Source organism: Coenobita brevimanus, chromosome 63 (genome assembly GCF_032717465.1).
Source record: "Coenobita brevimanus isolate Jiangsu-jjx chromosome 63, ASM3271746v2, whole genome shotgun sequence".
Classification (NCBI taxonomy): domain Eukaryota; kingdom Metazoa; phylum Arthropoda; class Malacostraca; order Decapoda; family Coenobitidae; genus Coenobita; species Coenobita brevimanus.
Window position 1 is genome coordinate 4,813,024 of NC_137016.1, and position 26,104 is coordinate 4,839,127.

The window sequence follows — 26,104 nt, forward strand, 5'->3', positions numbered from 1 at the left end:
AAACTTATACAAGCACCCAGTTTCCGGTTACCGATAGTGATAGTCACTTGTATGATTTTTTTCGAATGATAATCCCCTGCAGACACGTGCCGCCTGTTTAAGCCAACAGTCATAATTATGTGTGGGTCAAGATGGCCACCCAGTGTTTACATGCAGATCAAAACACCATTGCTATTGCAAATGCATGATGAAGTATAGTGTGCGATATTAAGTAGAGATATAACTTTTCTGTGTGAAATACTGAAAACTGTGACTTGGAAAACACCACTTTGCTCTCCCCCAGCCTCAGGGGGACCCTTGGTGATGGCTCAAATCAGCTTAGGAAATGTAGAATTTCAGGTGGGTGACAGAAATGTGTGAGATTTTAGGTTACATGGCCTTGATCCCCTCCATGCCCCCATTGAACCCATCCTAAATCGACCTCTGTGCAATTTCTCGGTATATGATAAGTTTTCACTTCACCTAACCCAATCGCATACCAGGGCTTCATTGTACACCCACCGAGCTACTTGCATTCCCTATAGTCAGCAGTTCTTGGAGATATTCTCTCAGTATGCTCACTTTTTCCCCTTTCTTCACCAGTATTCTGCCGTGTTTATCTTCCATTCCTCTATGGGCTCTCTTATCATCTCATATTTCTTTCTTGGCCTCCGTCCTAAACAGTTTCTTACATTCTCGATCCTCTTTACTCTTGAGCTTCTTCCAGATTCATCCACTCATTTCTTACTCCCTCTTACTACTCTTTTCACTTCTCTCCCCTTCTCCACATATAACTCTTTTCCATCTCACAACACCCTCCATTCCAGCATTTCCCATCCAGTTAGTATATGCTTTCTTCTCTGCTACAGCTTGTTTCACCTTTCCATTCCGACGCTGTTCCTTGCTGCTCCTTGCATCTTCTCTTCACCCCACACATTGACTAACATGCTGCACAGACTTCTTCTGTGAATATCTTACACATGTCATCCACCCCCATAATCTGCTCCAAATCATATCTATTCAGTTGCTTCTCCACTTCTCTCTTATATTCCCTTTTTTTTTTTTTTCCGTCCTTCTGCAGCCTTTCTACTCTCTTGGCAAGGACTACTTCCCCCTGTCTTTCACTACCTCTGGTCACCCAGTGCTTTTGCACCCTTATACTACTCTAGGTTGTAGTGATCTGATAATCCATTCCCCGAACTTTCATGCATTCTCGAGCCCAGTACAGATCTTATCAATCGCTCACACACACACAGATAAATTATTGTTTTCTGTTCATCTACCTTACCACTCATCTTTGTCACTCACAGTGTATACCTGTGGATCATTTTGTGTCTGAAGAACGTATTTGCTGTTGCCAAGCCGTTCCCGGCACAAATGTCCACCAGATCTACCCTTTCCATACACTTCATTGGGTACATCCCACCTACCAACCACCCCGTCTACCCCACTTCTGCATTCGTACAAGTATCTCCAATCGAAAACACTCGCCTTTCAGTTTTTTCCAAGTGCTCTTCTACATTCTCCCAAAACTTATTTAGGACATATTATCACAAATTATATATTATTTATATACTCATATATGTTTACTATGCGTATTTACCAATACTACTACTGTACATAATATTACATCAGGTTTTCTATGTTGTTTCCAAATAAATTTATGGTTTCTCAATATATCAGTTTATTCTAGTGTACGTTAGGTTTAACTTTTGTATTATTTCTTACATATAAATTAATTTATTATTCATTTGGAGATCAGGGCAACTTTGAGTATTTTCTGGCCAGACTCCTTCCGCCCCCCAGTGCAATATCTTCCCATACACTTATGTATAAAAGGAACTACATGATAATCTGTATGCTACCAAAAGTAAGGTCATTTCTATAGATATCATGAAATTGCTTTGTACTTCGGAAGGCTTGTTCTCTTTATGACAATTTGTAGTCTCCTCAAAATTAACTTTTAAATATTTATGGCAGCTTGGGACATGTATAGTATTTAAAATTAATTCCAAGAGCAAATGGGGAACAATCGTAGTTTAATTAAATTAATGAATATAATTATTTCTAAACAAATAATATAATCGGATTTCACAAAATCAAAGATAATGAGTGTACGTGTGTACTGGGGGTTCACAAGTAGTAATAACTGTAGTGCTAGTCAAGTAACATTGGGTCGTGATAGCAGACGTGGCAGTTATATACATGGTGAGGGAGGCAGTAGGTGAAGGGGTAGTGGCGGTGGTACTCTCGCAGCGTCATCTGGTGGCTTTTCTTTTCACGGTGGAGGGCGTGCTGAAGGCGGTCCACATCGTGCCTCAGATGCTGTTTGTCCAGGTCGTGTAGGGAGTGCGCGCGTCGGAGTTTCACCTCAAATTTCCGTTCTGTGTCTGCCAGGTCACGTGTCAGGCTCACCTCGCTTGATATCCGCCGTCGGTGTTCGTCTTCTGCCCTTCCTCGAGCCTCGTCTAACTCCTCTCTTAGTAGTCTCGCCTGGTAAAGAATAACAGAGAGCATGAAAAAGGGCATCGAGTGGGATTAGCCTATTAACTAAAAAATCAGGACCATTGTAATATTCTGTTTCAGCTGGTGTCAGATGATATTATTTAGCTGCGAGTGAGTCATAGGCAGGGCCAGATCAAACTTGCTGGGGACCCTAGCCTAACTTGATATGAGGCCCCCTACCCAGGATAGGGCACCTGCATGTAAATATATTAATGACCATAATTCGATTTTGTATGATGCCAACTCCTGTAGTTGTTATCAATTATCCATTTATTTATTTTCATTTGTATATTCTTTATGGTGGCCACCATCATCCACTCACTTGATATAGTGCTGCCTACTTCTTCCTTCACCTTTATCACTCTTTTCTGTATCTGCCGTCTCTTCCAATTTCTCCCATCTCTCTAGTCACTTTTTATTACTCCTCTTTCCTTTTCAGGTGGCCTTACATTAAGTAGCAAGCCAAATGGTTTCCTGTAAGACAGGAAACCATTTACATCGCTGGGTGGTGACCATACAACCAACCCATACGTGTTCCCTACGTGTCATCAAGTGGTTGGTGAAGGGTTAGTGCCTCCTTCCCGTAAAACAACTAACTCAGAGACAAACGATCATCCCTTACGGGATTATTGCGTATGGTAATAGATAGATACGAGTAGAGAAATCTGATGAATGGGGCCGCCTTCTTGGGTGGGAACCCTAGGCTGCAGTCTAGTCAGCCAAGTGGTTAATCTGCTCCTGACCATCACTAGATTTTATATGATGCCGTCTACGGTAATATTCATCGTTTATCTTTTTCGTTTTTAGAGACCGCTTCAAGTGTGGGGGCCTTAGTCACGTACCTGCTGTGCCTGTTGGGTAATCCGACACTTGCCATAGGAGAGTGAGATAGTTACTGCTGGCACCATTAACCCTGTCACAGTTTGAACAGTTTTCTTTTTTCTATTCCAGCTGGTACAAGACATTTTTTTTTTTTTCCAGCTGAGAATTGATCATGTTACTTAAAGACTGTATATGGTATTCTTGTGGGGTTAGGAGCTTTTGTAGCTCCTTTTCGTATGTACTTTATTGTTACTACTTCACCTTGTATTCCTTTATGTGGCTTTCATATAATTTTATCATCGACATATTTGGTGTGAACAACATACAAAATTACTGTACATTTATATGACGTTGACAGAAAAAAGCTGATAAAACAAAGAAGAGATGCTAGAAAATCTGCCAAGTCCACGAGCGTAATGGCGTAAGACTGCTGAGGAGAGGGATCATGTCACTGAAAAGGTGAGCACAGTGTAATTCTTTTGTGGATATGGACTTACTTAAGCATTTTGTTCAGGATGATACTGTACAATTTAGTTCAGCTTGGAGAATTCCTATCAGTCAGTGAGTCAGAGTGTATTTCCCTGAATCCATTTGCTTTACTAGATTCGTTTAAAGGCATTTATTCTTGCAAATCCAGTACAAAGTGATTTTGTTCAGCTGAGAAAATATGTGAAAGCCAAATGGTTAAGTATGTATGTAAAGCTATTTTAAAATTCACATTAATGTATTTAGAAGTACTTTTAATAACTGCAGGCTTGGGTAGTTGGGGCACACGTGTGAAATTTATTCAGCCTAACAACATACATTGTACAGTAGACAGTAGATGGATGACTATTGTTGATTAGTAGATACTACCCTCTATTACCTCTCAGTAGTACCGTGAGAGTGAAGTCAGGCAACGCAACTCAGTCATCACTCCTTGACAGCAAACTCACCAGAAGTAAATTAGAGTTCAAGTTGAGACTCACATTGTGACGAATCTTATGACACAAGTTGGATTTCATTTTTCTCAACAGCCTCCAGCAGCTGTTGGGAAATTATTGCTGTAGCTGGTTTTGGCACTGTCAGTCCACGGAACACATGAGTATTGTATTGTACCGTGGCCAAGCTCAGTATGAGAATTCCTTAAAAGCATGGCGCCATAATTATGCATTATGTTTGCCTGTCAAAAAACAATTTTATTCAGCTGAGTGGAACTTCTTCCATAGACAAGAGAATTTATTTCATGGGTGTGATATTCATGATGCTTGGCGATGTTCCCCAGTAGCCTATATTAGTATAGTTGATAGGGCATCAAAGATATGGAATTATATAAATGCCAATTGGAAAACCTGCAGTGAAATCATCAGCATGTATAAAAATTCTAGCCTATGGATACGAATTTAGAGAGAGAGAGAGAAAGAGAGAGTAGGATACTTATTCACAAATTCAGGGAAATAACAGGAATAAGTTGGAAAAGAACGGGGAGGTTTTATGAAGTGAGGGTGTTGAGTAGATATTCATTTTAAGACGTTAAGGGGAAAAGTTTCTAAACAAGGGAAAGAAGTTGTATGCGGCCCGCATGGATGTGGAGAAAGCACATGACAGGGTGGATATACAAGGAATGTGGAAAATATTACGAATATATTTAGTAACTGGCAAGTTGTTGCAGTACGTGTGGATGGCGAACTGAGTGAATTTTTCAGTCTAAATGTTTGATTGAAGCAGCGACGTGTCACGTCTCGATGGTTGTTCATTTTGTATATGGATGGAGTTAAAAGAGATACAAGACAGGGCAACGGATGACGAAGCGGCTCTAAAAAATGAGGGCAGCGTTTGTAAACTTACTGTTCTGTCGTTTGCAGATGATACTGTATTGTTAAGTGAAGGCGAAGGCGAACTGCAAGGCTTGGTGAGTGAGGTTAGGAGAGTTTGTAAGAAACGGAATCTAGAGGTGAATGTTGGAAAGAAAAAAGTAGTGTTCTTCGAGAGAAAGAAGTTATAAATGTACAGTGAGGCTGGATAGTGAGAAAATGGAAAATGTGAGTGCATTTAAGTACTTGGGTAGTGTGATGAGGAAGGCTGGAAGTTTAGAAATGAAGTGCTTGAAAGGGTACAACAAGGAAGACAAACTGCCGATTCACTGAATGCAGTGATAAGAAATACGGTGGTGAGCATAGAAGTAAAAAAAGTTGTTGCATGATATGATAATGATACCAAATCTAACATATGGAAGTGAAGCTTGGACCTTGTTGGAAGGAGACAAGTCAAGAGTGAGAGCAGTGGAAATGAGTTATTTGAGAGGAGCATGTGAAGTTACAAGGAAAGACCGACGAATGAGGAAGTAAAGGAACGTTGTGGTGTGGATGTTAATGTGATAGGACGCCTTAGGGGAAATACAATGAAGTGATTTGGTCATGTGGAGAGAATGGAGAGTGAGAGACTAATTAGGAGAATGTATATAAGTGAGGTATAGGAGGGAGGGGAGGTAGGGGAAGACCAAGGATGAGATAGAAGGATAGAGTGGCGAGGTATATGAGAGAGGGATGTGTGGGTTGGGGGGAGGGCAGCGAATTGGCAGGGGTCAGGGCGACATGGAGGCGATTTCTTTGTGACCATCCATTATGTTATTGAGACGCATATATATATATATATATATATATATATATATATATATATATATATATATATATATATATATATATATATATATATATATGACAGTGGTAAGAACACGATGCCAATAAAGGACGTCAGCATACTGAAGAAGTAATATAAATCAGACCTGCACTGCACCTACCTCCTCCTCCAGCTTGTCACAGTTGGCTCTCAGTCGTCGGTTTTGGTCCACTAGGTCAGATGAGTGGTCCTTCAGCCGCTCAGTGGTGTCGTTCACCTGCAGGGGAAGGGAGAGGGGAGGGATGAGGTCATAACAAGAGGAGGCGGCCAGCGAGTTGGGTCACAGTGAAGGACAAACCAATCTAGGTCACGCTGTATCGATTACTTTGTTCTGTTGAGCACGAATATCGCCTACTTCCATTTCTAACTTTTTTTCCATGTCACTTCAGACACCGTTATTCTTTCATTTCGTTAGAAATTTCGTTATGGCCTATATTTCTTTCACACTGGGACATAATGAAGACTTGTTGAGCGCCTTAGGTTATATCCATAGACAAAGGAAATATTGCAAAAAGTTTATCTGTTACGAAGTGTATGTGTGTGTGTTTGTGTGTGTGTGTGTGTGTGTGTGTGTGTGTGTGTGTGTGTGTGTGTGTGTGTGTGTGTGTATGTGTGTTTTATATACAGAGGGGCATTAAGCTACAAGAAACTGATAGACAAAGACATGGAAGTTTAGGGAAGTGTTGACGGTAACACTTATCAGCTACAGATACGGGGGTAAGTGGGCCGCGTACGCACCTTCTCACCATTTTCGGTAGACCAATGATACAATAAAAGAACAAATTTACTTAAAATGTTTGCAGTGAATATCATACACAGATGTAATCATACAATCATTTCAATGAAAAGAGGATTAGGTAATAAACACTGAGAAATCTGGTATTGAGTCAGTATGAATTCAAATTTGCAATCGTTCCGCTAGGAATCACGCCCCCTAACTCTTTTCCAAAGTGCTGGATCCGGCCCTGCTTGTACTGATTACCTCATGATGTATGATCGGAATCGAATGGAATGGAGGCATACTAAGTGGAACTTTTTTCTCTCTCTGATTCTGGTCCTGAATAAGATCAGTTATAGATACAGACAAGAGCTTCGCGGACCTACTGGGCCACTCAGCACTTGCTCCTCTGGAAACTCAGGAAAATCCACGAAAAATCTCTGACGCATTCCACGTAGGGAAACAGTTAACCTAGGGGTTAAAACACCCCTTTAGAAAATTTCATTCTACTTGAAATTCAAACGGCCCCATCTGTGTGACTCACTGCAACCATCCTGCCAATTTCATCGAAATCCTTTATCAAAATCGGCTACACACACGTGCGCGCGGGGGTGAGGGGCAAAATTAGAGTATATTAGATCACGTAGGTTACATGAGAAATAAGGTTAAGTTGATGTGATGAAGTATCGTAACAGGGTAAGACTGGCCTGAGTGGAAGACATAAACAAGAGTAAAATTGCTCTGGGACCTGCGGCGAGGCTCTTGTTACAGTTTTGGATTCTCAGTGCCAAATAACCTTATATGGGACTACTTTTATGTCTTAATGGGCTGAAATGAAGTATTTTTGCTAAAGTTGTCGCCAGATGGCACCACTTCAGGTGTCAGCTGATGGCAAATTTGGATTCTTCATGTTAAATTACCTTCTATAGTACCACTTTTATGTCTCCAAAGGCCTCCTTTTCACAAATCCCCCAGAAGCAGGAGAAGAACGCTGGCCACTCATTGGCCTGCTGACTATCGCTGCAGGTAAAAATGGATGGAGACATAATATGATCTGTAAGGGCATACATGCTAGCTGGAGGCGGAGGGAGGGAGAGAGGAAAGGGGTGAAGAAACGTAATCTACTCACGTCATCCAGACTGGCTACGGTAGTGCGGTATCGGGCTGAGAGGTCTGAGTAGCGACGCTCCAGCTCACCCACGGTGCTGTGTAGGGTGGCAAGCTCGTCACGCAGGTCCTTTGGGACAGAGGTGTTGGGATTAGAGGCAAAGATGAGGAGGAGGAAGTGGAGAAGCAGAAGAGGAGGAGAGAAGGGTAGATAGCTCGTTACTTAGGTCCTGGAGGGTAAAGTGAAGAGAAGGAGCTGGAGAAGTAGTGAAAAGGAGAACGTAGGCTCTGAGGTGAGATGAGAAGTTAGAGGGAAAGAAGAGAAAGAAGAGAAGGAGAGAGAAATAAGGGTGACAGAAAGAGGAATAAGAAGGTGGATAACATAAGGCATGGAGGGCTGAGGTGGTAGGGTTGAAGGAGATAAAAAGGAGGAGAAGAAGGAAGAGGAAATACAAAGTAATACAAACAGCAACAGACCATATGGTCCTTTCGAGGTTGCTTGTTACAGACCTGACTGTGACTACAAGTTTTAATTCTGCATGGTGAAGGACAAGGATAGTAAAACAAGAAGGCTCCCCCCCCCCCCCCCCGCCTCCAAACCCTCCAGGAAAAAAGTGAGAAGGACCACTATGCAGCACTGAAAAACTGACATGGCAATTTCATAGCAAAAACTAAAAAGGAAAAGTTACATTCTATAATACTTTATCTATACGCTACCAGTTTGAGCAACCTGAAAGAGAAAGTGATCAAATAAACAAATAACAACTGCATGACATGACATTATGTACGGGTACGTTGAGGCAACGGGGCGTCTGTAGACATAACGTGGAAATTGCACACACTGTGGATGTTCAGGAGTGGCGTGGCAGCCTTGCCTGGTGCTTTTAAGGTAGGCAGCATTCAATCAGGCCCCAGCTCCGTTCACTCCACTGAGACAAGGAACTTTCCCATGCGGGACAATTACACAAGTTTCCCTCTGAAGCAATGACCCCTGGTACACTACAAAAAATCCCGATGGTGGTCACTTTACCAACAGGGACCCTCAGTGATCCTCAGTCCATCACAGGTCGAAAGTAAGAGTAGCCTAGTGACCGTTAACTCAGGGATATCTGTGTATATCCTAGTCTGTGCTTATATTACTTTATTTACCTTTAATGAAATGAAAAATATATAATGATGTGATGTGACACTACAGTATGTACGGGTACGTTAAGTTTACGGGGTGTCTCGTAGACAGGGAGGAATGAACTTAAACGTGGCTGGAAAGTTATTCAGACAGAAAAAGAGTCGACTGAGGATTCTCGTGCAAAAATTTGTCTATCTTGTTTTTAAATGTCTTAACTGAGATAGCCTACTGTTCGGTATCTGAAGGTAATCTGTTCCAGATATTTACGACTCTGTTGAAGAAGTATTTTGCCTCATGGGATTGGAAACGCTTCCCCAAAATTTTGCAGCCATTATTCCTGGTTTGACTCGACCGGTCTTTTTCAAGATATCAGTTCATGTCTATGTTGTCATATCCCTCTGTGATTTTGAAGACTTCAGGTCACCCCTTAGCCTGCGTTTTGATAGGTTAAATAATTTAAGTTCTTCAAGGCGTTCCTCACATAGTTTGTTTCTCAGTCGTGGTATATTTGTGATTCTTTGCTCTGTCCTTTTTGTAGTATGGAGACCAGAAGTGCACACGTCAGTACTCGAGATGGGGACGCACTAGCGAGTTATACAAGGCAAGTATGATTTTTTCCGATTTAAACTCGAAAGTTCTTCCAGTAAAACCCACCAGCTTGTTTGCAGTGTTAACCACCTCGGTGCACTACTTATTCGGTTTTAGGTCATTTGATATTATCACATCAAGATCCTTTTTATTGTCTGTACTTGATAATTGGATATTGTTCATTTTGTCATTCGCATGGACGTTGTTATTTCCAGTATGAAGTACTTTGCATTTTTGTATGTTGAATTTCATTTCCCATTTTTCTGTCCAGCTTGCCAAAGTATTAAGGTAATTTTGTAACTGCTGCCACTGTAACTTAGAAGTTAGTATATTGGTTATTTTAGTATCGTCTGCAAAGCTGGATATTTTACAATTTAGACCCTCATGTATGTCGTTTATGTAGATAATAAAAAGTATCGGTCCAAGTACTGAGCCCTGGGGAACGCCACTAATCACATTACGCCATTTGGATTCCTATCCATTTATCGCAGCTCGCTGTTTTCGGCCTGAACGCCAGAATTGTAACCATTTCTGCGTATTTCCTTTTATTCGAAGGGCTTCAATTTTGCTTATGAGACGCTTGTAAGGGACAGTGTCAAATTCTTTTTGAAAATCGAGGTAATTTATATCTACTGCTCTTGAGTCGTCATATGATTTGTAAACACCATGGAAGAAGTCCAGCATGAACGACAATGTCTGAATCCATGCTGCGAGTCTTTAATGATATTATTTTCTTCTAGATAATAACTATTTTATTTCTTATGATTGTTTCCATTAAGCTGCACACTACTAATATTAAGCTGATTGGTCTGTAATTTCCTGGGTGCGACTTATTTCCCATTTTTTGAAAACTGGTGTTACATTTGCTAGTTTCCATTCGTATGGGACTTTCCTAGTATTTAACGATTTACTGAATATGACAGAGTGGCAACAGTAACTGTTTTTTGTTTCTTTGAGAATTCTCGGTGATATTTTATAGAGCCAGAGGTTTTGTTTATGCTTGTACTATTTATGGCTGAAAGGATATCGCTATTGTGGATAGTATAGTTACTGAGAACGGTGCTATTTGCATGGTTCATGGGGGACAGTAGGCTTCTGTTGATGTTTTCTATTGTAAAAACAGACGCAATGTAATCGTTAAGAATGTTCACCATTTCAACCACATTTTCTGTATGTTTGACACTGTAGAAAGATCAACTTAGTTTTGATCCGACTTAAACACTTGGCAGAAGAACTGGGGTTAAGGAAGATACGATAAGATTCGGTTTTAAGAACATTCAATCCGTAAGAAAGATCACAGGACGAAGTCAAAGGTGAAGGTTACATGACAGCATCAGTACAAACATTTTGATTCGATTTAGACCAAACTTTATGGAAAGGTAGAAGATAAGGCAAGAACAAAGGGATTCGATATTAAGAATAACCAGCCAACAGGCAAGGTGGCAGGGCAAGATCAAAGAGGAAGGTCACATGCCAAAGTAACTTTATACAGCTTTGATTCGATTTAAGACAAACTTGTTGGAAAGGGTCAGGGTAGGGCAGAGATGAAATGGGTCAACTTTGAGAATAATTAGCAAGCGTCAAGGTCGTAGGGAAAGGTCAATACTCGACCCTATAACTCAAGCAGTTGTAATTCGATTTAGACCAAACTGAATGGAAGAGTTGAAGGTCTGACATGGATTAAATTTTGAGCACAATAGGTCAGAGGTCATGGTCAGAGGACAAGGATAACTAAAAATAAAAGTTTTGATCTAATTTCGATCAAACTTGCTAGACCTTTAGACGAACTACAGTATAGGGCTTAGGTGTTGCACTCCGAGTGCTCTTGTCCCCCCCCCCTCCTTTTTTTTTTTTTTTTTTTTTTTTAACTCGAACGGGTGAAGCGAACGAGAACACTATCCTGCATATAGCTATGTATTTGGTGGTTAGTACTAGAGTTGGGGAGGGGGAGGTACAATCTATGTAGGTACGGTAGTAGAGAACAGTACGGATTGAGCCTCCCCCCCTTTTCTCACCCTTTCCGCCGTCTTTTCTAGATTCCCTCATTCTTCTTTACTTAAAAGACGTATACTGTTGGAGTAGAGGTTTATGATATACATCGGCACCTATCAAAAAGATTAGTCTACACACACACCTTTTCCATTATTCTAGCCGTATGAACTTAAAGCATTCTGAATTCCCACGTCATCTACCTTAGACTGTGAAATACCTATCGTGATACAGAATATATGTAAACTACAAGATAACATGGAAAACCTTTCAGCAGGTTAGTTTCACATCGATTTGTTGTTTGTGCAAGTCAGAGCAACCTTCCTGAAAGCGTAATATCACAAAATTATATGTTACACCTACTATTAAGACCATCGAATTTCCGGACACGATCTGCTCGTTGTCAAAACACTGCTAACATAGTAAGTTGCCGGAGGAACTTAAATGTTGTAATTCCTTGACATCACACTCTCTTTTATCGTGCATGAATGTAGCAGGGTATCTGTACCTAAAAAAGGACGTCCAGATAGAAGGCATTTTTGAGGCGTTGTTGTAGAGATGGAGGTCTGGCAGGGCGGTGAGTGGGTTGCGTGTTGGTGTTCTCCTACATCATGGGATCTACGCAAACCGTCCCGTCCCACCTACCATACAGACAGATTACATGGCGTGAGGCACTGGCCACGGCACGGCTGATTATCAAGATTTAGAAGGAAACTGAGAGTAACATTAAGCTGGCTTATATTTAGATGCACTGCCACGATGTTCGCGTTGTAAGAGTATTAGCTGTTCTTGTAGCTGTCGTTGTTGTCCAAGCGATCTTTGAATAAAAAATCATTATTCCTGGTAGAAGTAATTATGAATCAAGTTGAAATTTGTATTCTGTGTAATTATTTTCCATAATAACTGTGGGAGTAGTAGCAACAGTATAACTGAATGCTGATTTTAACAAAATCTATATTCTAGAGACAAATTATATCCGCCCTGAAGACAAGAAAAAGGCTTACCGTATATCCCCCAAATTAGAGTATCGTCTTCTATATTATTTTCTTGCCATCTCTTGACGACTTTATTCAACATTACATGGACTTTTCATACTGGCGGGGTCTGATACAGCTTTCATTACCCCATCACTACTAGAGATTCTACTTGCAAAAAAATCGTCTGGAAGTATCAAGATAAAACCAATAAATGTTACCTTATTCAATCGGTTGCTAGTGACAATGTTAGAAAAAGCTTATTTTTTATTTATTCTGTCCTGTGACGTCTTTTAATTCTTTGCTACTGCAAGAAGAGATTTATAGGTATATATATATATATATATATATATATATATATATATATATATATATATATATATATATATATATATATATATATATATATTTTAGCATCAGCAGCAGCAGCCATAACTAGTCCACTGCTGAACAAAGGCCTCCCCCAACCTTTTCCACGAATTCCTTGACTGAGCCAATCTTTGCCACGTTTTCCCTGCAAATTTCTCTACCTCATCTCTCCATCTCCTGTCTGGCCTTTTTCTACTACGCTTACATTCTCTTGGTGTCCAGTCAGTAAGCCTCTTGCTCCATCGGTTAACCCTTATTCTTGCTATGTGGCCTGCACACCTCCATTTCTGTTCCTTTATAACCCCCACAATATCTTTGACTTTAGTCTGCCCTCTCACCCAAGTTGATCTTTTCCTGTCTCTTAAAGATATTCCCAACCCTGACCTTTCCATTGCTCTCAGAGAACGGATTAATTTATTTTCCTTTGATTTTGTCAGTTTCCAGGTCTCACAACCATACGTCATAGCTGGAACTATGCATTCGTTATATACTTTTCGTTTCATATATATATATATATATATATATATATATATATATATATATATATATATATATATATGCCGCGTTTTTTTTTTTATTGTCCTTCAGTCCCGCCTAAAACAAAGGCCAAAGACCCCCACACCCATATATATTCTGAATCAGGGTGACCCAAGGATGGTTTTAGGAGGGTCAAAATTCATGTTTGGGTCATCTGAGGTCACCGGTAGAAAGTTCGCCTTTTAGACCCGGGCAACGCCGGATACCCCCGCAGTTCAATTTTTGGCATGGAGACACATAACCTCCAGTTCGGACATAGACTATGTGCGGTTGACCTCCGAGGTCATTTGAGGTCAACAGTCGGAGATCATTTGAGATCACTGGCAATTATACACGCTCGAGTGACTAGAACCAGCAGCCCAATATTTGGCATGGAGACTAGCATGACTCCAGTTAGGCCATAGGCAATGTAAGGTTGACCTCAGAGGTCATTTGAGGTCACCGGTCTGAGGTCATTTGAGATCATCGGCAACAGTAAACAAGTGCTCACAAATACTGTGCTTAAGTCTGCGAAAGCTGAAACTGAAAGTTCCTGGCCCTCTTATAATTCCACTTCAAAAGCATAAGAGGTGCTGTACATGGTGTTTCTGGAGTAGAAAGAAAGACTGAACTAGAACAAACAAGATAAAAATGTTCGCCTTTTTGGCCCGGCAACGCCTGGTACCCCTGCTAGTTTATGGCCTACATATACAGTATATCGAGAGAGAGAGAGAGAGAGAGAGAGAGAGAGAGAGAGAGAGAGAGAGAAAGTTGGTATTCGATCTAAATTAGATAAGAAAAAACAAACTGCAAATAGGCTACACACACACACACACACACACACACACACACACACACACACACACACACACACACACACACACACAGAGTTGTATACTTGCTCACTAGAGATTGACGTAAAACTCTGACACATATTAGTGTTATTGCTGATCAGTGTGACTCAGATGATGTGTTGACCACGGCAGAATAACATACTCTGATGCTGACTGCTGACCAAGACAGTATGCTGAATGCTGAACAATTTACTGTGCTGAATATCATGTGCGGATTCAAAGCCAACAGCATGTAATGAGTGCTGACCAACAATGAGTGCTAAACTATATAGTATGGTGATCAGCAAAGTGAGATCAGTATAATGTACTGACTAGTATAGTGTGTTGATCAATATAACGTGAACATCAGTATAGTGTGTTGACCAATAGTGTGATCATCAGTATAGTGTGTTGACCAATATAGTGTGTTGACGTCACCTAATAGTGTATTGACCAATATAGTGTGTTGACCTAATAGTGTATTGACCAAAATAGTGTGACTAGCAGGACTACCTTGCCTTGCCTGGGCCAAAAAGGCGAACACTTTAATCCTATTTTTCTAGTTTAATCTTTCTTTCTACTCTAGAAAGACCAACGTACCTCTTTTAAGGGATTATAAGAGGTCCAGGAACTTTCTATATCAGCTTTCGCAGATTAACGCAAAGTATTTGTGCGCACACGTTTACTGTTACCAGTGATTTCAAATGACCTCCAACCGGTGACCTCAAATGACCTCTGAGGTCAACCTCACATAGCCTATGTCCGAACTGGAGGTCATGTGAGTCTTCATGCCAAAAACTGGGCTGCTGGGTCCAGTCATTCGAGCGTGTATTACCGATGACTTCAAATGACCCCCGACCGGTGACCTCAAATGTCCTCTGAGGTCAACCTCACATAGCCTACGTCCGAACTGGAGGTCATGTGAGTCTCCATGCCAAAAACTGGGTTACAGGGGTACCCGGCGTTGCCCGGGCCAAAAAATAAGGCCAACACTCTACCGGTCATCTCAAATGACTCAGATCTGAATTTTGACCCCCCTAAAACCTTCCTTGGGTCACCCTGATTCAGAATATATATAGGTCTGGGGGTCTCTGGCCCTTGGTTTGCGTGTGACTGAAGGAAAAAAAAACGTGATTCTTAGAGAGAGAGAGAGAGAGAGAGAGAGAGAGAGAGAGAGAGAATACGACCAATACAGAGCGATCACTAGTATAGTGTGTTGACCAATATATTGCATGTGTTGATCAATATAGCGTGCTGGCTAACACAGCTTGCTGACCAATGTAGTGTGTCAAGCGATGCTGAGTACTAGCGTGCTGACCAATATAGCGTGCTGACAAATAACAGATGTAGTGTGTTTTCATATCATTATAGTGTGTTGACCAAGATAGCATATTGAATATTGTCTTAAGTTGCTAAAGAATCTAGAATGCTAAGTGTTGACCAAGATAGGGTGCTGATGACCCACAGTGCTTAGTTCTGACCAGTATACCATGCTGCCGAGTGCTGGCCAACAGTGTGCTAAGGGCTGATTAACACAAGGAGCTGAGGAACGTAGAGTGCTGAGTGAAGGGGGAAGTAGAGTCGTGAGTGCTGAGTAGTGCTGAGTAGTGAGTGCTGACCTTGATGTGCCTCTGGAATCGCGTGTTCTCCTCCAGTGTGGCCTGGTGTCGTGCCCGCTCCAGCTCCAGCTCACTCAGCGCCCAGCACCCGCACCGGCGACCGCACCCCATCCTGCCCGCACCCACACCACCTGCATCAACAACACCACCTGCATCAATAGCACCACCTGCATCAATAACACCACCTGCATCAATAACACCACTTGCATCAATAACACCACTTGCGTCAATAACACTACCTGCATCAATAACACTACCTGCATCAACAACACCACTTGTATCAATAACACCACTTGCATCAATAACACTACCTGCATCAATAACACCACTTGCATCAATAACACCACTTGCATCAATAACACCACTTGCATCAATAACACCACTTGCATCAATAACACTACCTGCATCAATTACACCACTTGCATCAATAACACCACCTGCATCAATAACACCATCTGCATCAGTAACACCATCTGCATCAATAACACCACCTGCATCAATAACACCACTTGCATCAATAACACCACCTGCATCAATAACACCACCTGCATCAATAACACCATCTGCATCAATAACACCATCTGCATCAATAACACCACCTGCATCAATAACACCATCTGCATCAATAACACCATCTGCATCAATAACACCACCTGCATCAATAACACCATCTGCATCAATAACACCATCTGCATCAATAACACCACCTGCATCAATAACACCACCTGCATCAATAACACCACCTGCATCAATAACACCACCTGTACCAATAACATCACCAGATACCCCACTTAGTTGTGAGGCTTTTCTTTATTTGCCTCTCTCTCTCTCTCTCTCTCTCTCTCTCTCTCTCTCTCTCTCTCTCTCACTCTCTCTCTCTCTCTCTCTCTCTCTCTCTCACACACACACACACACACACACACACACACACACACACACACACACACACACACACACACACACACACGCATGTTTTCTGTTGATCTGCCATACACTCAACCAAACTGATGGTGTATATACTGACAGAAATTATTAAAAAAAAAAAAATCTGACTCATGTACTGTACAGTCGCGAACAGAAGTATCGAAATTCGTGTTGTGTTTTACTTTTGGAAATACCATAGGGAGATCACTCAAATACTCGACTGTATGTCCTGTATCAAGAACAATGAATTGTACCCCGTTGCCTCAGTCTCTTTTTTTTTTTTATCTTAACTTGGTCTTGAATTTTGTCCGCTAGTAGCTTTACGTCACGTAGCTCAGTGGCAGAAAAAGGCAATACTACGGCACTACACCCTTTCCATAGCATTTCTTTGTAACCAGCATTATAATTTAGTGTTAATTTATTGCCACAACTCAACAGTGAAGATGGAGAGAGACGGGAACTTTACACCAAGCTAGAATAAAAATAGTATAACCCTCCCACTGCTTGAAATTCTCTACACCAAAATCATCTGTGTTAGGCTAAATAAAGTTTCAGTGTTATCAATAGGAGAGAGAGAGAGAGAGAGAGAGAGAGAGAGAGAGAGAGAGAGAGAGAGAGAGAGAGAGAGATGATCATCAGTGTTGGCAGGTCATTTGTCTCTCACATCTAATACCCTGCTGTTACGAGTCTCCCCCACCAACTCTCTCTCTCTCTCTCTCTCTCTCTCTCTCTCTCTCTCTCTCATGCGATATACTGTCACTTCTATCCTTAATAACCCCTCCATTTTGCTCAAGCTTTCGCAGTGTATTATTGTTATTTCCAGACGATTTGTTTAGCTTCGGGGAAAAAAAAAAATACTAAAGGGATAAATCTGAGTCTCCAGTTTCCAGCAAAGGAGTGGAGATCAGCACTAACAAAACGCTCTTTTATCATCGCCTTCCCCGTCCTTTATTATCTCTTAGGGACATGAATCAGAGACGAAAACGTAGTAGGTTCTTTCCCCTCCTGTGTCGCGGGGGTTGGTGCAGATGGTTGTCAAAGGGGTGGAGTGTTGGAATGCTCTGCTCATCCACGTCATAAAACACCCCAGCCTATAACATCATTCCATCCCCGTATAAATGGTAGGAAAAGGTGTGCCCAAGCGGTGACATGTGAAAGAGTGTGGCGCGTAGGAGGACGGCTGAGAACGGGCTGTCTGGTTTATATTCTGAGTCGGGGAGAATAGAAAGTAATTACAAGGTTTTCTGATCAGTGGCAATTTTTTGAACTCCCATTGAATTATTTGTATGCATATTTTCTTCAGCAGGGAACAAGTTAGGTTTAGTTAGATCAGAATAAGATTTGAAATATATAAAGTAAGCGCGATCATCCTGGGAGTGAAAATTTAACGGGTGGTGCAAGAATGGCTTACCGTACAATATAGAAATAAAAATATCTGTCCCTACGCCCAGTTAAATGCCGTTATGGTGGCGAGCGTTGGGACTAATGTATCCGGACACCAAGAACTAGAAAGGATGAGTGAGATTCCAGTTGTCCATTTCTTGTCAGTGTTAGACACCTCTCAGGACACGCAAGAGATAAGTCATAACAGTCGATCACATTTTCACTCTTCGAAATGCAAAGACTGGAGGCTTGGCTGTCGTAGTCGAATACATTTAAAGGTAGACGACTATTCTGTTTTTGCTTCTCAAAATCACCATTTTCGTCTTGACCGCAGTGTTGTAACGATAGATTAACACTAGAATGCAATGGAAAGGATGCAGAACCGTAGTGTACAGTATTTTTTTCTGCCATAGAACTACCTAACTTCAGGTGCAAAGTGATGAAAATCTAGGTAAAGCTAAGGTAAAAGAAGTATAGTCCACTCCCTTGGTGGCATTAGATGATCGGAAAACTTCGTCACCTGTTGACGACCGAACTTATGAATGACTCCCATTCCGACCGGGGCGCTCAGACCAGTGAGTCACCAGATCCCCACGCAGGAAATACATGAGTAATATTCCTTTCCCACACCCATGAACAGAGAGATTTGTTGACGTCTTAAGGAGTAAAGGAGATCATGTATTCGTGTACCATGCCGGCAGTACAAGCTTGTCGGGTCATAGTGCTGATATGCCTTCTAGTTCACCAACATTAGCGCAAAATAGGGCTGTTGAAGGCCCCCCTCCCAGCCTGCACGTTTTCTGTTACCACTTACCAGTACTGTACCTTGATTTTTTTTCCCCCGCGGTTTTTTGTCTCTCCAAGTTTATCGCCATTACAGCAAAATATGGTTTTTTAAGTCTCCTTCCCTGCCATGCACGTTTTCTATTACCACTATCTGGACTTTCCTCCCCTATCTTCTTTCGCTGTTTTGGTCCTTCATTTTATATTTTGTTTTTTTGTGCCAATTTTTTCTGTTATATTATTTTTCTATACTTTTTTCCTTCGTTAATCTTACTTTTTTACTTTGATATTGTATTTTCATGCATTGGTGCTTTTTTATTCCTTCTTTTCTAAGAATTACATCTCATTTTTTTCTTTCACTCTTTTCTTGACTTTGACTTTTTTTATTCTCTTCTCTTGTTGGTTCTTTTTTCTTCCCTCCATTTGTTCATTTGCTCTCTTGTCTTCTTGTTTTTCTTGATTCTTTGTCATTCTTCTTTTCATTTACTCATGTTCCTGTTTCTCGTTTCATCTCTCTTCAGTTAATGCCTTCACTCAAAGAAAGTCTTTATGATTTATTATTTTCTACTTCCACACGATTTCATTCAGCTTAAGGGAGACTTTTCGAACTGGATGGGCAAGAGACAGAATTAATTGGTCCTTCACCCTGGAGACTCGACTGAAGGCGGCTTAATATGACTTGATAAGCCTGAAAAAAAAAAAAAAAAAAAAAGCCATCGAAGTGAAGGAATCAATGTACAGGTATATATATGTACATTGTCTTCCTCCAATTTCGTTGAGTTTTTTCTTTTTTTCTTTTTTTGTTCTTCTTCTTCTCCTTCTTACTTCTTCTTCTTCTTCTTCTTCCTGTGTCCTCTTTTCTCTTGCATTTTTACTCTCCTCCTCCTCCTCTTTCCTCTTCTACTTTTACTCCTCTTCATTCTTCTTCATCTTGTGTTCTATTTCCGCTTCATATTCCTTGCCTTTTTTTTTGTCTTTCACTGATCCTCTGCTTCATTCTCCCTACCTTCCTTCATCCTCAGTACTCCCCTCGTCTCATAATTTCTCATTCCTCCCTCCTCCATTCTCCCTCCCTCCCTTCCTTCTCTTTCTTCCCCTCTTCTCGTAACTTTATTCATAATTCGTGTCGACATTCTTCTCTCTCCCGTCCCCCCTCCCTCATCCCATCCTTCTCTCTTTCCTCTTTCTCCTCTCCATTCCCTTTCCTCTTTCCCTCGCTTTTCCTTCCACTTCTCTCTCTCTCTCTCTCTCTCTCTCTCTCTCTCTCTCTCTCTCTCTCTCTCTCTCCATCATCTACTCTTTCCATTCATACTTCTCTGCTCCCGCTTATTTTTTCCTCATTTCCGTTCCTCTTTCCTTACACCCCCCCCCCACACTCATCATGCTCCGTGTGAGATATTATGGATAAAATATAACCCATAAATTCGACTTTATTATCGTTGGCTGCAAGGACAAAATTTCTTAGCCCCTCCTCCCCAGCGATTTTTTCTTTTTCCACATGAGCTACACCTTAATGCCATCTTCTCTGCCACAGATGGAGAGTATATCCATATTTATAAAAAAAAAAATAAATATATGAAATGCAAAGGAAAATAAAGACGTAATGTGCAAAAAAAACACCCGTGACAACAAGCAAGAAGTAGGAGGTTTAGGTGCGCATTATTGGGTCTGCTTTCTCGTCGGATGAGGCTCCCTAGCACATTTCCTTAGTGATTTATTTTTGGATATGACTGATTAACATCTTTTTGTACGTTTTTATACAGAGGATGGCAATATCAAAAGTATGTGTGTTCAGTATATACATCACTGAATAGGGGAGTAAGGCAAAAAAAAAAAAAAAAAATCGCTTAGGAAGACGTGTTAGGAAGTTTCCATAACAGAAGAGAATACTGGCCTTGTTGGCATAGGAGGCTTCTTAGCGCCTCTTCGTTAGCGAGTTATTTTGCATATTACACCTTAACATTCTCTTGTATGCTATTTATATTGTGTTAATATCGACATAATTTTCACCAATAATTAAGAGGGTATTGAGGTGCAAGATATAGAACAAGTCGCTAAGGAGCAAGCGTTACAAAATGACTAAAGCCACTCAATATACTCCATTGCCCTTATTTTCTTCACTTGAGGAAACTCCCTAACAACTTTTCCTAAGGGATTTGCACTGGTTATTACACGTGACTTTCCTCGTCTGTTCCGTAAATCCGTACAATATTTCCATACTCTGCATAAATAACGTACAAAAGGATACTAACCAGCCATATCCAAAAATAAATCGCTGAAGAAGAGGTGTTAGGGAGCTTCCTACGAGAATAAAAGCCGTAGGTTTATATCGACTGCACGAGGATCAGTCAGGTAGACAATAATTTCTGCCTAAATCTCAGTCTACCCAACAACACGGCCCTCAGTCTTGTACTTCTGGATGAACAGGGACAGGGCGAAACAAACTGTACCCAGCAGTCTGACCGGCCCAAGAAAATTAGCTCCATTTCGATTATTTATTTATTTATTTTTGGGGGGAGTTGTTCTACCTACAGGCGATTTTCATTTACACAATGGAGTCACTGTGAGATGATGGGGGTTAGATACAATCTTTATTAAAACTTCACAGTAGAGGTCCTCCTTAAGCTGAATAAAATCGTCTTGTAATACTTTGATTTGTGAATCAAATACGTCGTGGTGCTGAAAAGGTTAAGTAATGCATCACGTTGCTGCCTCCCCCCGTGAAGTAATTAGTCGTCTGGCCATGGGAAGGGGCCTGTGAGGGGCAGTATTTTGTGTGTGTGTGTGTGTGTGTGTGTGTGTGTGTGTGTGTGTGTGTGTGTGTGTGCTGTGCCACAACTATTACTGCACCACAACTACTCATCAAAATATCACACAAACTTTTCAAAAGTATTATAAGACCTGATAATTACCATTATGATTACGACTGGTATTATAATAAACAGCACGTCAGAAATCCTTTGAAATTCAAAAATATGCAAACACTATGATAAAAGATCTGATACAGATATAGTGAAAGATACCGTTACACCGCAGGATTCGTTTATATGTCGAGAACGACGCGTAGGCAGGCCAGGACGTTAATCAAAGGCCGCTCAACAATTCAGTTATTTCTACTAGGTACAGCTGAGGTACAAATGCAAGACACTTGCTTCTCTCCCTTAAGCTGCCTACGTCTCCACTCACTACTGCTTGCTCATTGTCCGTTCACTGACTGACCTACTGTCACTCACTGACTCTCTGACTACTCCGTCCTTCACTGATTAATTCGCACTGTCTGGCTCACTAACTACACTCTCTGCCATTGACTGGCTCACTGACTGTTCACTGACTGTCCATCGCTCCTCTCTGGCTACCACACACAGATTTAATGCCACTGACTGGAAGTTCATGAAAGACCGCTGAATTTTTTAGGATTTGATTATATTTAGGCATAACTAATGTATACTTGCAAAAAAACTGTGACTTTTCTCTCTCACACTAATGTGGAAATACAAATGAGCGTGGGGCCTAGAAGTGGAAGAGAAGTACGTCTTTCCATACCAGTGTGGAAAATGTCCACGCTACCCTTTATGCTATTTTTGTGCTATGGAGATTTTAACATGATTAGGGGGCTTTAACATGTTATTCATATCTACCGTAGTTAAGTTACTGAAAATGTACCGTCTGGGCATAATATACTCATTTACAAGAAGAATACGTCGTGGGCCGTTGTCTACCTGCAACCGGCAGACAACATTGTTACTATATGGCTTACTATTTAGCAAATTATTTACAAGACAAATGCCAAACATTTGTAGTCACAATTTAAAGTGTTTAGGAACATTAGAAGCAAATCTATTAGCAAACAATGTGTAGTTGAACTGCAATCAAATTCGGCATAGTATGATAGTCAGCAATGATTTCACGGATTATATATAATTTTTAACTGGAATGCTGTAACTGTTATTTTCTCACTGACTGTGGATATACTGATGTACTTTATATGTGGATAGTTAGGTGTACACTGCATATAATTCTGTTGGCTAATGAATGTAATAGTTATATACGTTAGTTTCATTTTTATTATCCATTGGCTGTGGATGGATTTATTTTTTTCTTGTATCTTTACTCTTCAGCATGTACAGAACATTCGTTATGGTAGGCTATATTAACCATTTAAATTCCGTGCACATCAATCAGGATGTTTTATTTCGTTACTATACCTACTCTTGCAATACTTATGTCTATCATTTTAGTTATACCAACATCACGTTTTTTATAAGTTTGGCCACTGAACGAGAAAGTATGGAAAAATGACGTCAGAACCAGTGTGGATTTACGGATACGGCAACGCTTGTGCAAAGATGGCCGCCGCGCGAACGGAGGGGATTAGTCGGTACTGTGTTTATTTTTGTGGTTGTGGCGATTTTCAGAAGCTTTTGAGGACCTGAATGTCACCAAAGAACTCTCAATAAGCCCTGCTCATCATATGGTAAGTGCAGACCCTGGAAGCAATTGTTTCTTCCTTAAATGACTAAAAACCAGCATTCATTCAAGCTTTCGTAGATCTAATCGGTCTTTTAAATCCATCATTACTCCTTTAACTCCGTATTTTAATGCCTTTAACTTTCATTCACAGCTATTTGACCTCCCTCATAGCTCCTCCTCTTTTCTTTTCTTTTTTTTTTTATTTTACTGCGCCTGTTTAGTTACCGGTACTACATGTCTCTGTTATACAGTTAATGTTTGTGCTTTGATTTTCACCGAAGTTTTGCTACGGTTCCTGCACAACGCTCAGAGTAGGTTTGTTTTCTTCTGACGGAACTGGGTCCCTCCAACAGTTTGAATACTAAGTCTTAGCTGCATGAAATTTGATGAAGCTGGGTTATGAGATAGCAGTGAATCTCCCTGGTTGCTAGTCAAATCAGTCCCCATCTGACTACACTTAGCCATCAGCTGAACTGAAAGTATCAGATGAAAACTAACCAACTACATTCCGTAAAGTTTATTCTCATTTACTCCAGTTTCGTCAAACCAAATATTATTTTCTGGTGTTGAGTGCTTTGCCTATAATGTTGATTTAGTTATACCATTGCCGTCTTTAGGCCTTAATAGTATTCATTTTTATTCAAATACAACAATCACACGGTATTTCCAAAATCACATATTGGAATGAAGTGATGACGGGATCCTTTGCTTTTTTTTTTTTTTTTAAACATTGACATTCAATGCTTTTTTTTTTTTTTTTTGTTATGTTTGTTCTTGATAATGTTCGTAAGTAAGAAATTCCATTACTGTACTTCGTACTGTGTATCTTGTATTTTACGGAATGTAAAGTGAGTTACTCACCGATCATTGTTTTGCTAATCTGTCGTATTTTAATGGATGTCTCTTGTCTTACGTGTATAAATGTTTGCATTATGATCACACCTAGCAACGCCCACAGAGTTTTTTTTAGTTCTCTTAAAAGTGGTAAAAGGCTTTTTAAAAATGTTTACAGACGAACAGTTTCTTCTGGTGCTCGAAGACAGACGGACGCAAGCTTAGAACGCCATTTATTAGCGAAATTACCATTATTAGTGTCTGTGTATTCAAACGTAACCTAAATTTTCGTAACTTAACTCAGCCATATTTATAATAACCTTACCTAACCTATTTAATGTTAACCCAATCAGTTTTATGCTAACCTAACCAAACATCCTACCCTTACCTAAGCAGTCCATTATGTAATTATATTTTCCTTGTTTACTGATGGATCCGCTTCATACTCGAAAACACACTTTAGTACACCTTTATAAAGTGAGTGGATCAGGTTAAAGCTTTTCTTTTTTCTTTATTTTTTTTATAGGTGGTCCTATGGCTTCTTAAGGATTACCAGTATTTTCCGTGACACCTCCCAAGAACATTAATTATGTAGGCACAGCCGCCGAACTCACACCTTTCCTTGGTGGGAAGTGGGGGGTTCAAATGAAAGAATGTTAATTCTAGAACATTTTGGATTCATATTTCATGAATTTGAACTTAGTTGTTAAACATGACTTTTATCTCTATTCATTAACAGTACAACACAGAGGCCTATTCATTAACAGTACAACACAGAGGCCTTCCCTGTCAGCTGTTGCAGTTGTCCAACAGCTCTCTAAATGCAGTAGAACGATGTCACCTGCGATCCATAGGTTACTCAAATGTTAATTTAATCTATAAATACTCCAGTTAAGCTTTCTTAATGCTTCTTTTCAACATTCAGTAAACAGTACTGGTGAGATAGTAACACCCTCTTTTACACCCTTTTTAATGGAAACTGTCCAGTATCTGTATGGAGCTTAATGGTCGCTGTTCAGTTTCTGTATGCCTTCTGATATTCTACAGTACATCTCATATACACCTTGTTTACGAATTGCACTGAATACCGCTATTGTAATGAATGAATGCCATACCGGTACTCAGATGTTTCCTGTACTCATTTGCCTTCTCATTTATTTGATTTCATTCTGTGCATTGATCGATGGTTGAGAAACTACTTCGAAAGCCTGTTTTTTTCCTAGTCTGGTTAGAGTCTAGCACGTCTGAAATTAAGTTGATCATTGTGAAGAATTTTTATATAACTGACAACAGGATGATTGGCTGGTAGTTTTCAAGACTTTCAGGTCTCCTGTCTAATGTATTAAAATGATTACAGCCTTTTTCCATGCTGTTGGAACGTTTCCAATACACACACCCACACCCACACACCCACCCACACACACACACACACACACACACATTTTCACATTTTCACCTTTTCTTTTCCCTCAGTTCCTCCTTCCCTCATGTTTTTCTTCATTCCCTCCTCCTGTCTCCCTATCCTGCATCCCTCCTTCCTCCCCACCCATCCCGCCTTCATCGACCGGTGTATGTGTGGGGTGTAGGTAGGTAGGTGGGCAGGTCGGTAGGTAGGTAGGCTGGCAGGTAGGTAGGTAGAGATGGAGGGTTCAGTTCCTTTAATTAACGCAAAAATAATTAAAAGCAAAATAGGTAGGGTGAGGCCGCTACTCAGCGTAATGTATATACGTAGGAGGCCCTACACGGAATGAACCCTTGGTCTTGAGATTGTGTTTCCGAGAATATGAATCACGTACTCTGAGTTAGGTGTATTATCAGTATTTATGCTCCCTAATCCACTGTAATTATTGAAAAATTCGCGTGTCCCCTATTTTATTCTCTCTCTCTCTCTCTCTCTCTCTCTCTCT

General features: G+C 40.6%; 1 protein-coding gene across 1 annotated transcript; it reads right to left on the bottom strand.

The window, feature by feature from the left end:
- Positions 1–2,136: 2,136 nt before the first annotated feature.
- Positions 2,137–15,914, bottom strand: LOC145404504 (uncharacterized). Its single transcript, XM_080276076.1, has 4 exons — positions 15,804–15,914; positions 7,812–7,919; positions 6,086–6,181; positions 2,137–2,472 (listed from the first exon to the last, which is right to left on the bottom strand). Exons 1-4 carry the CDS (start codon positions 15,912–15,914, stop codon positions 2,137–2,139), a joined length of 651 nt encoding a protein of 216 aa, XP_080132202.1.
- Positions 15,915–26,104: the final 10,190 nt, after the last annotated feature.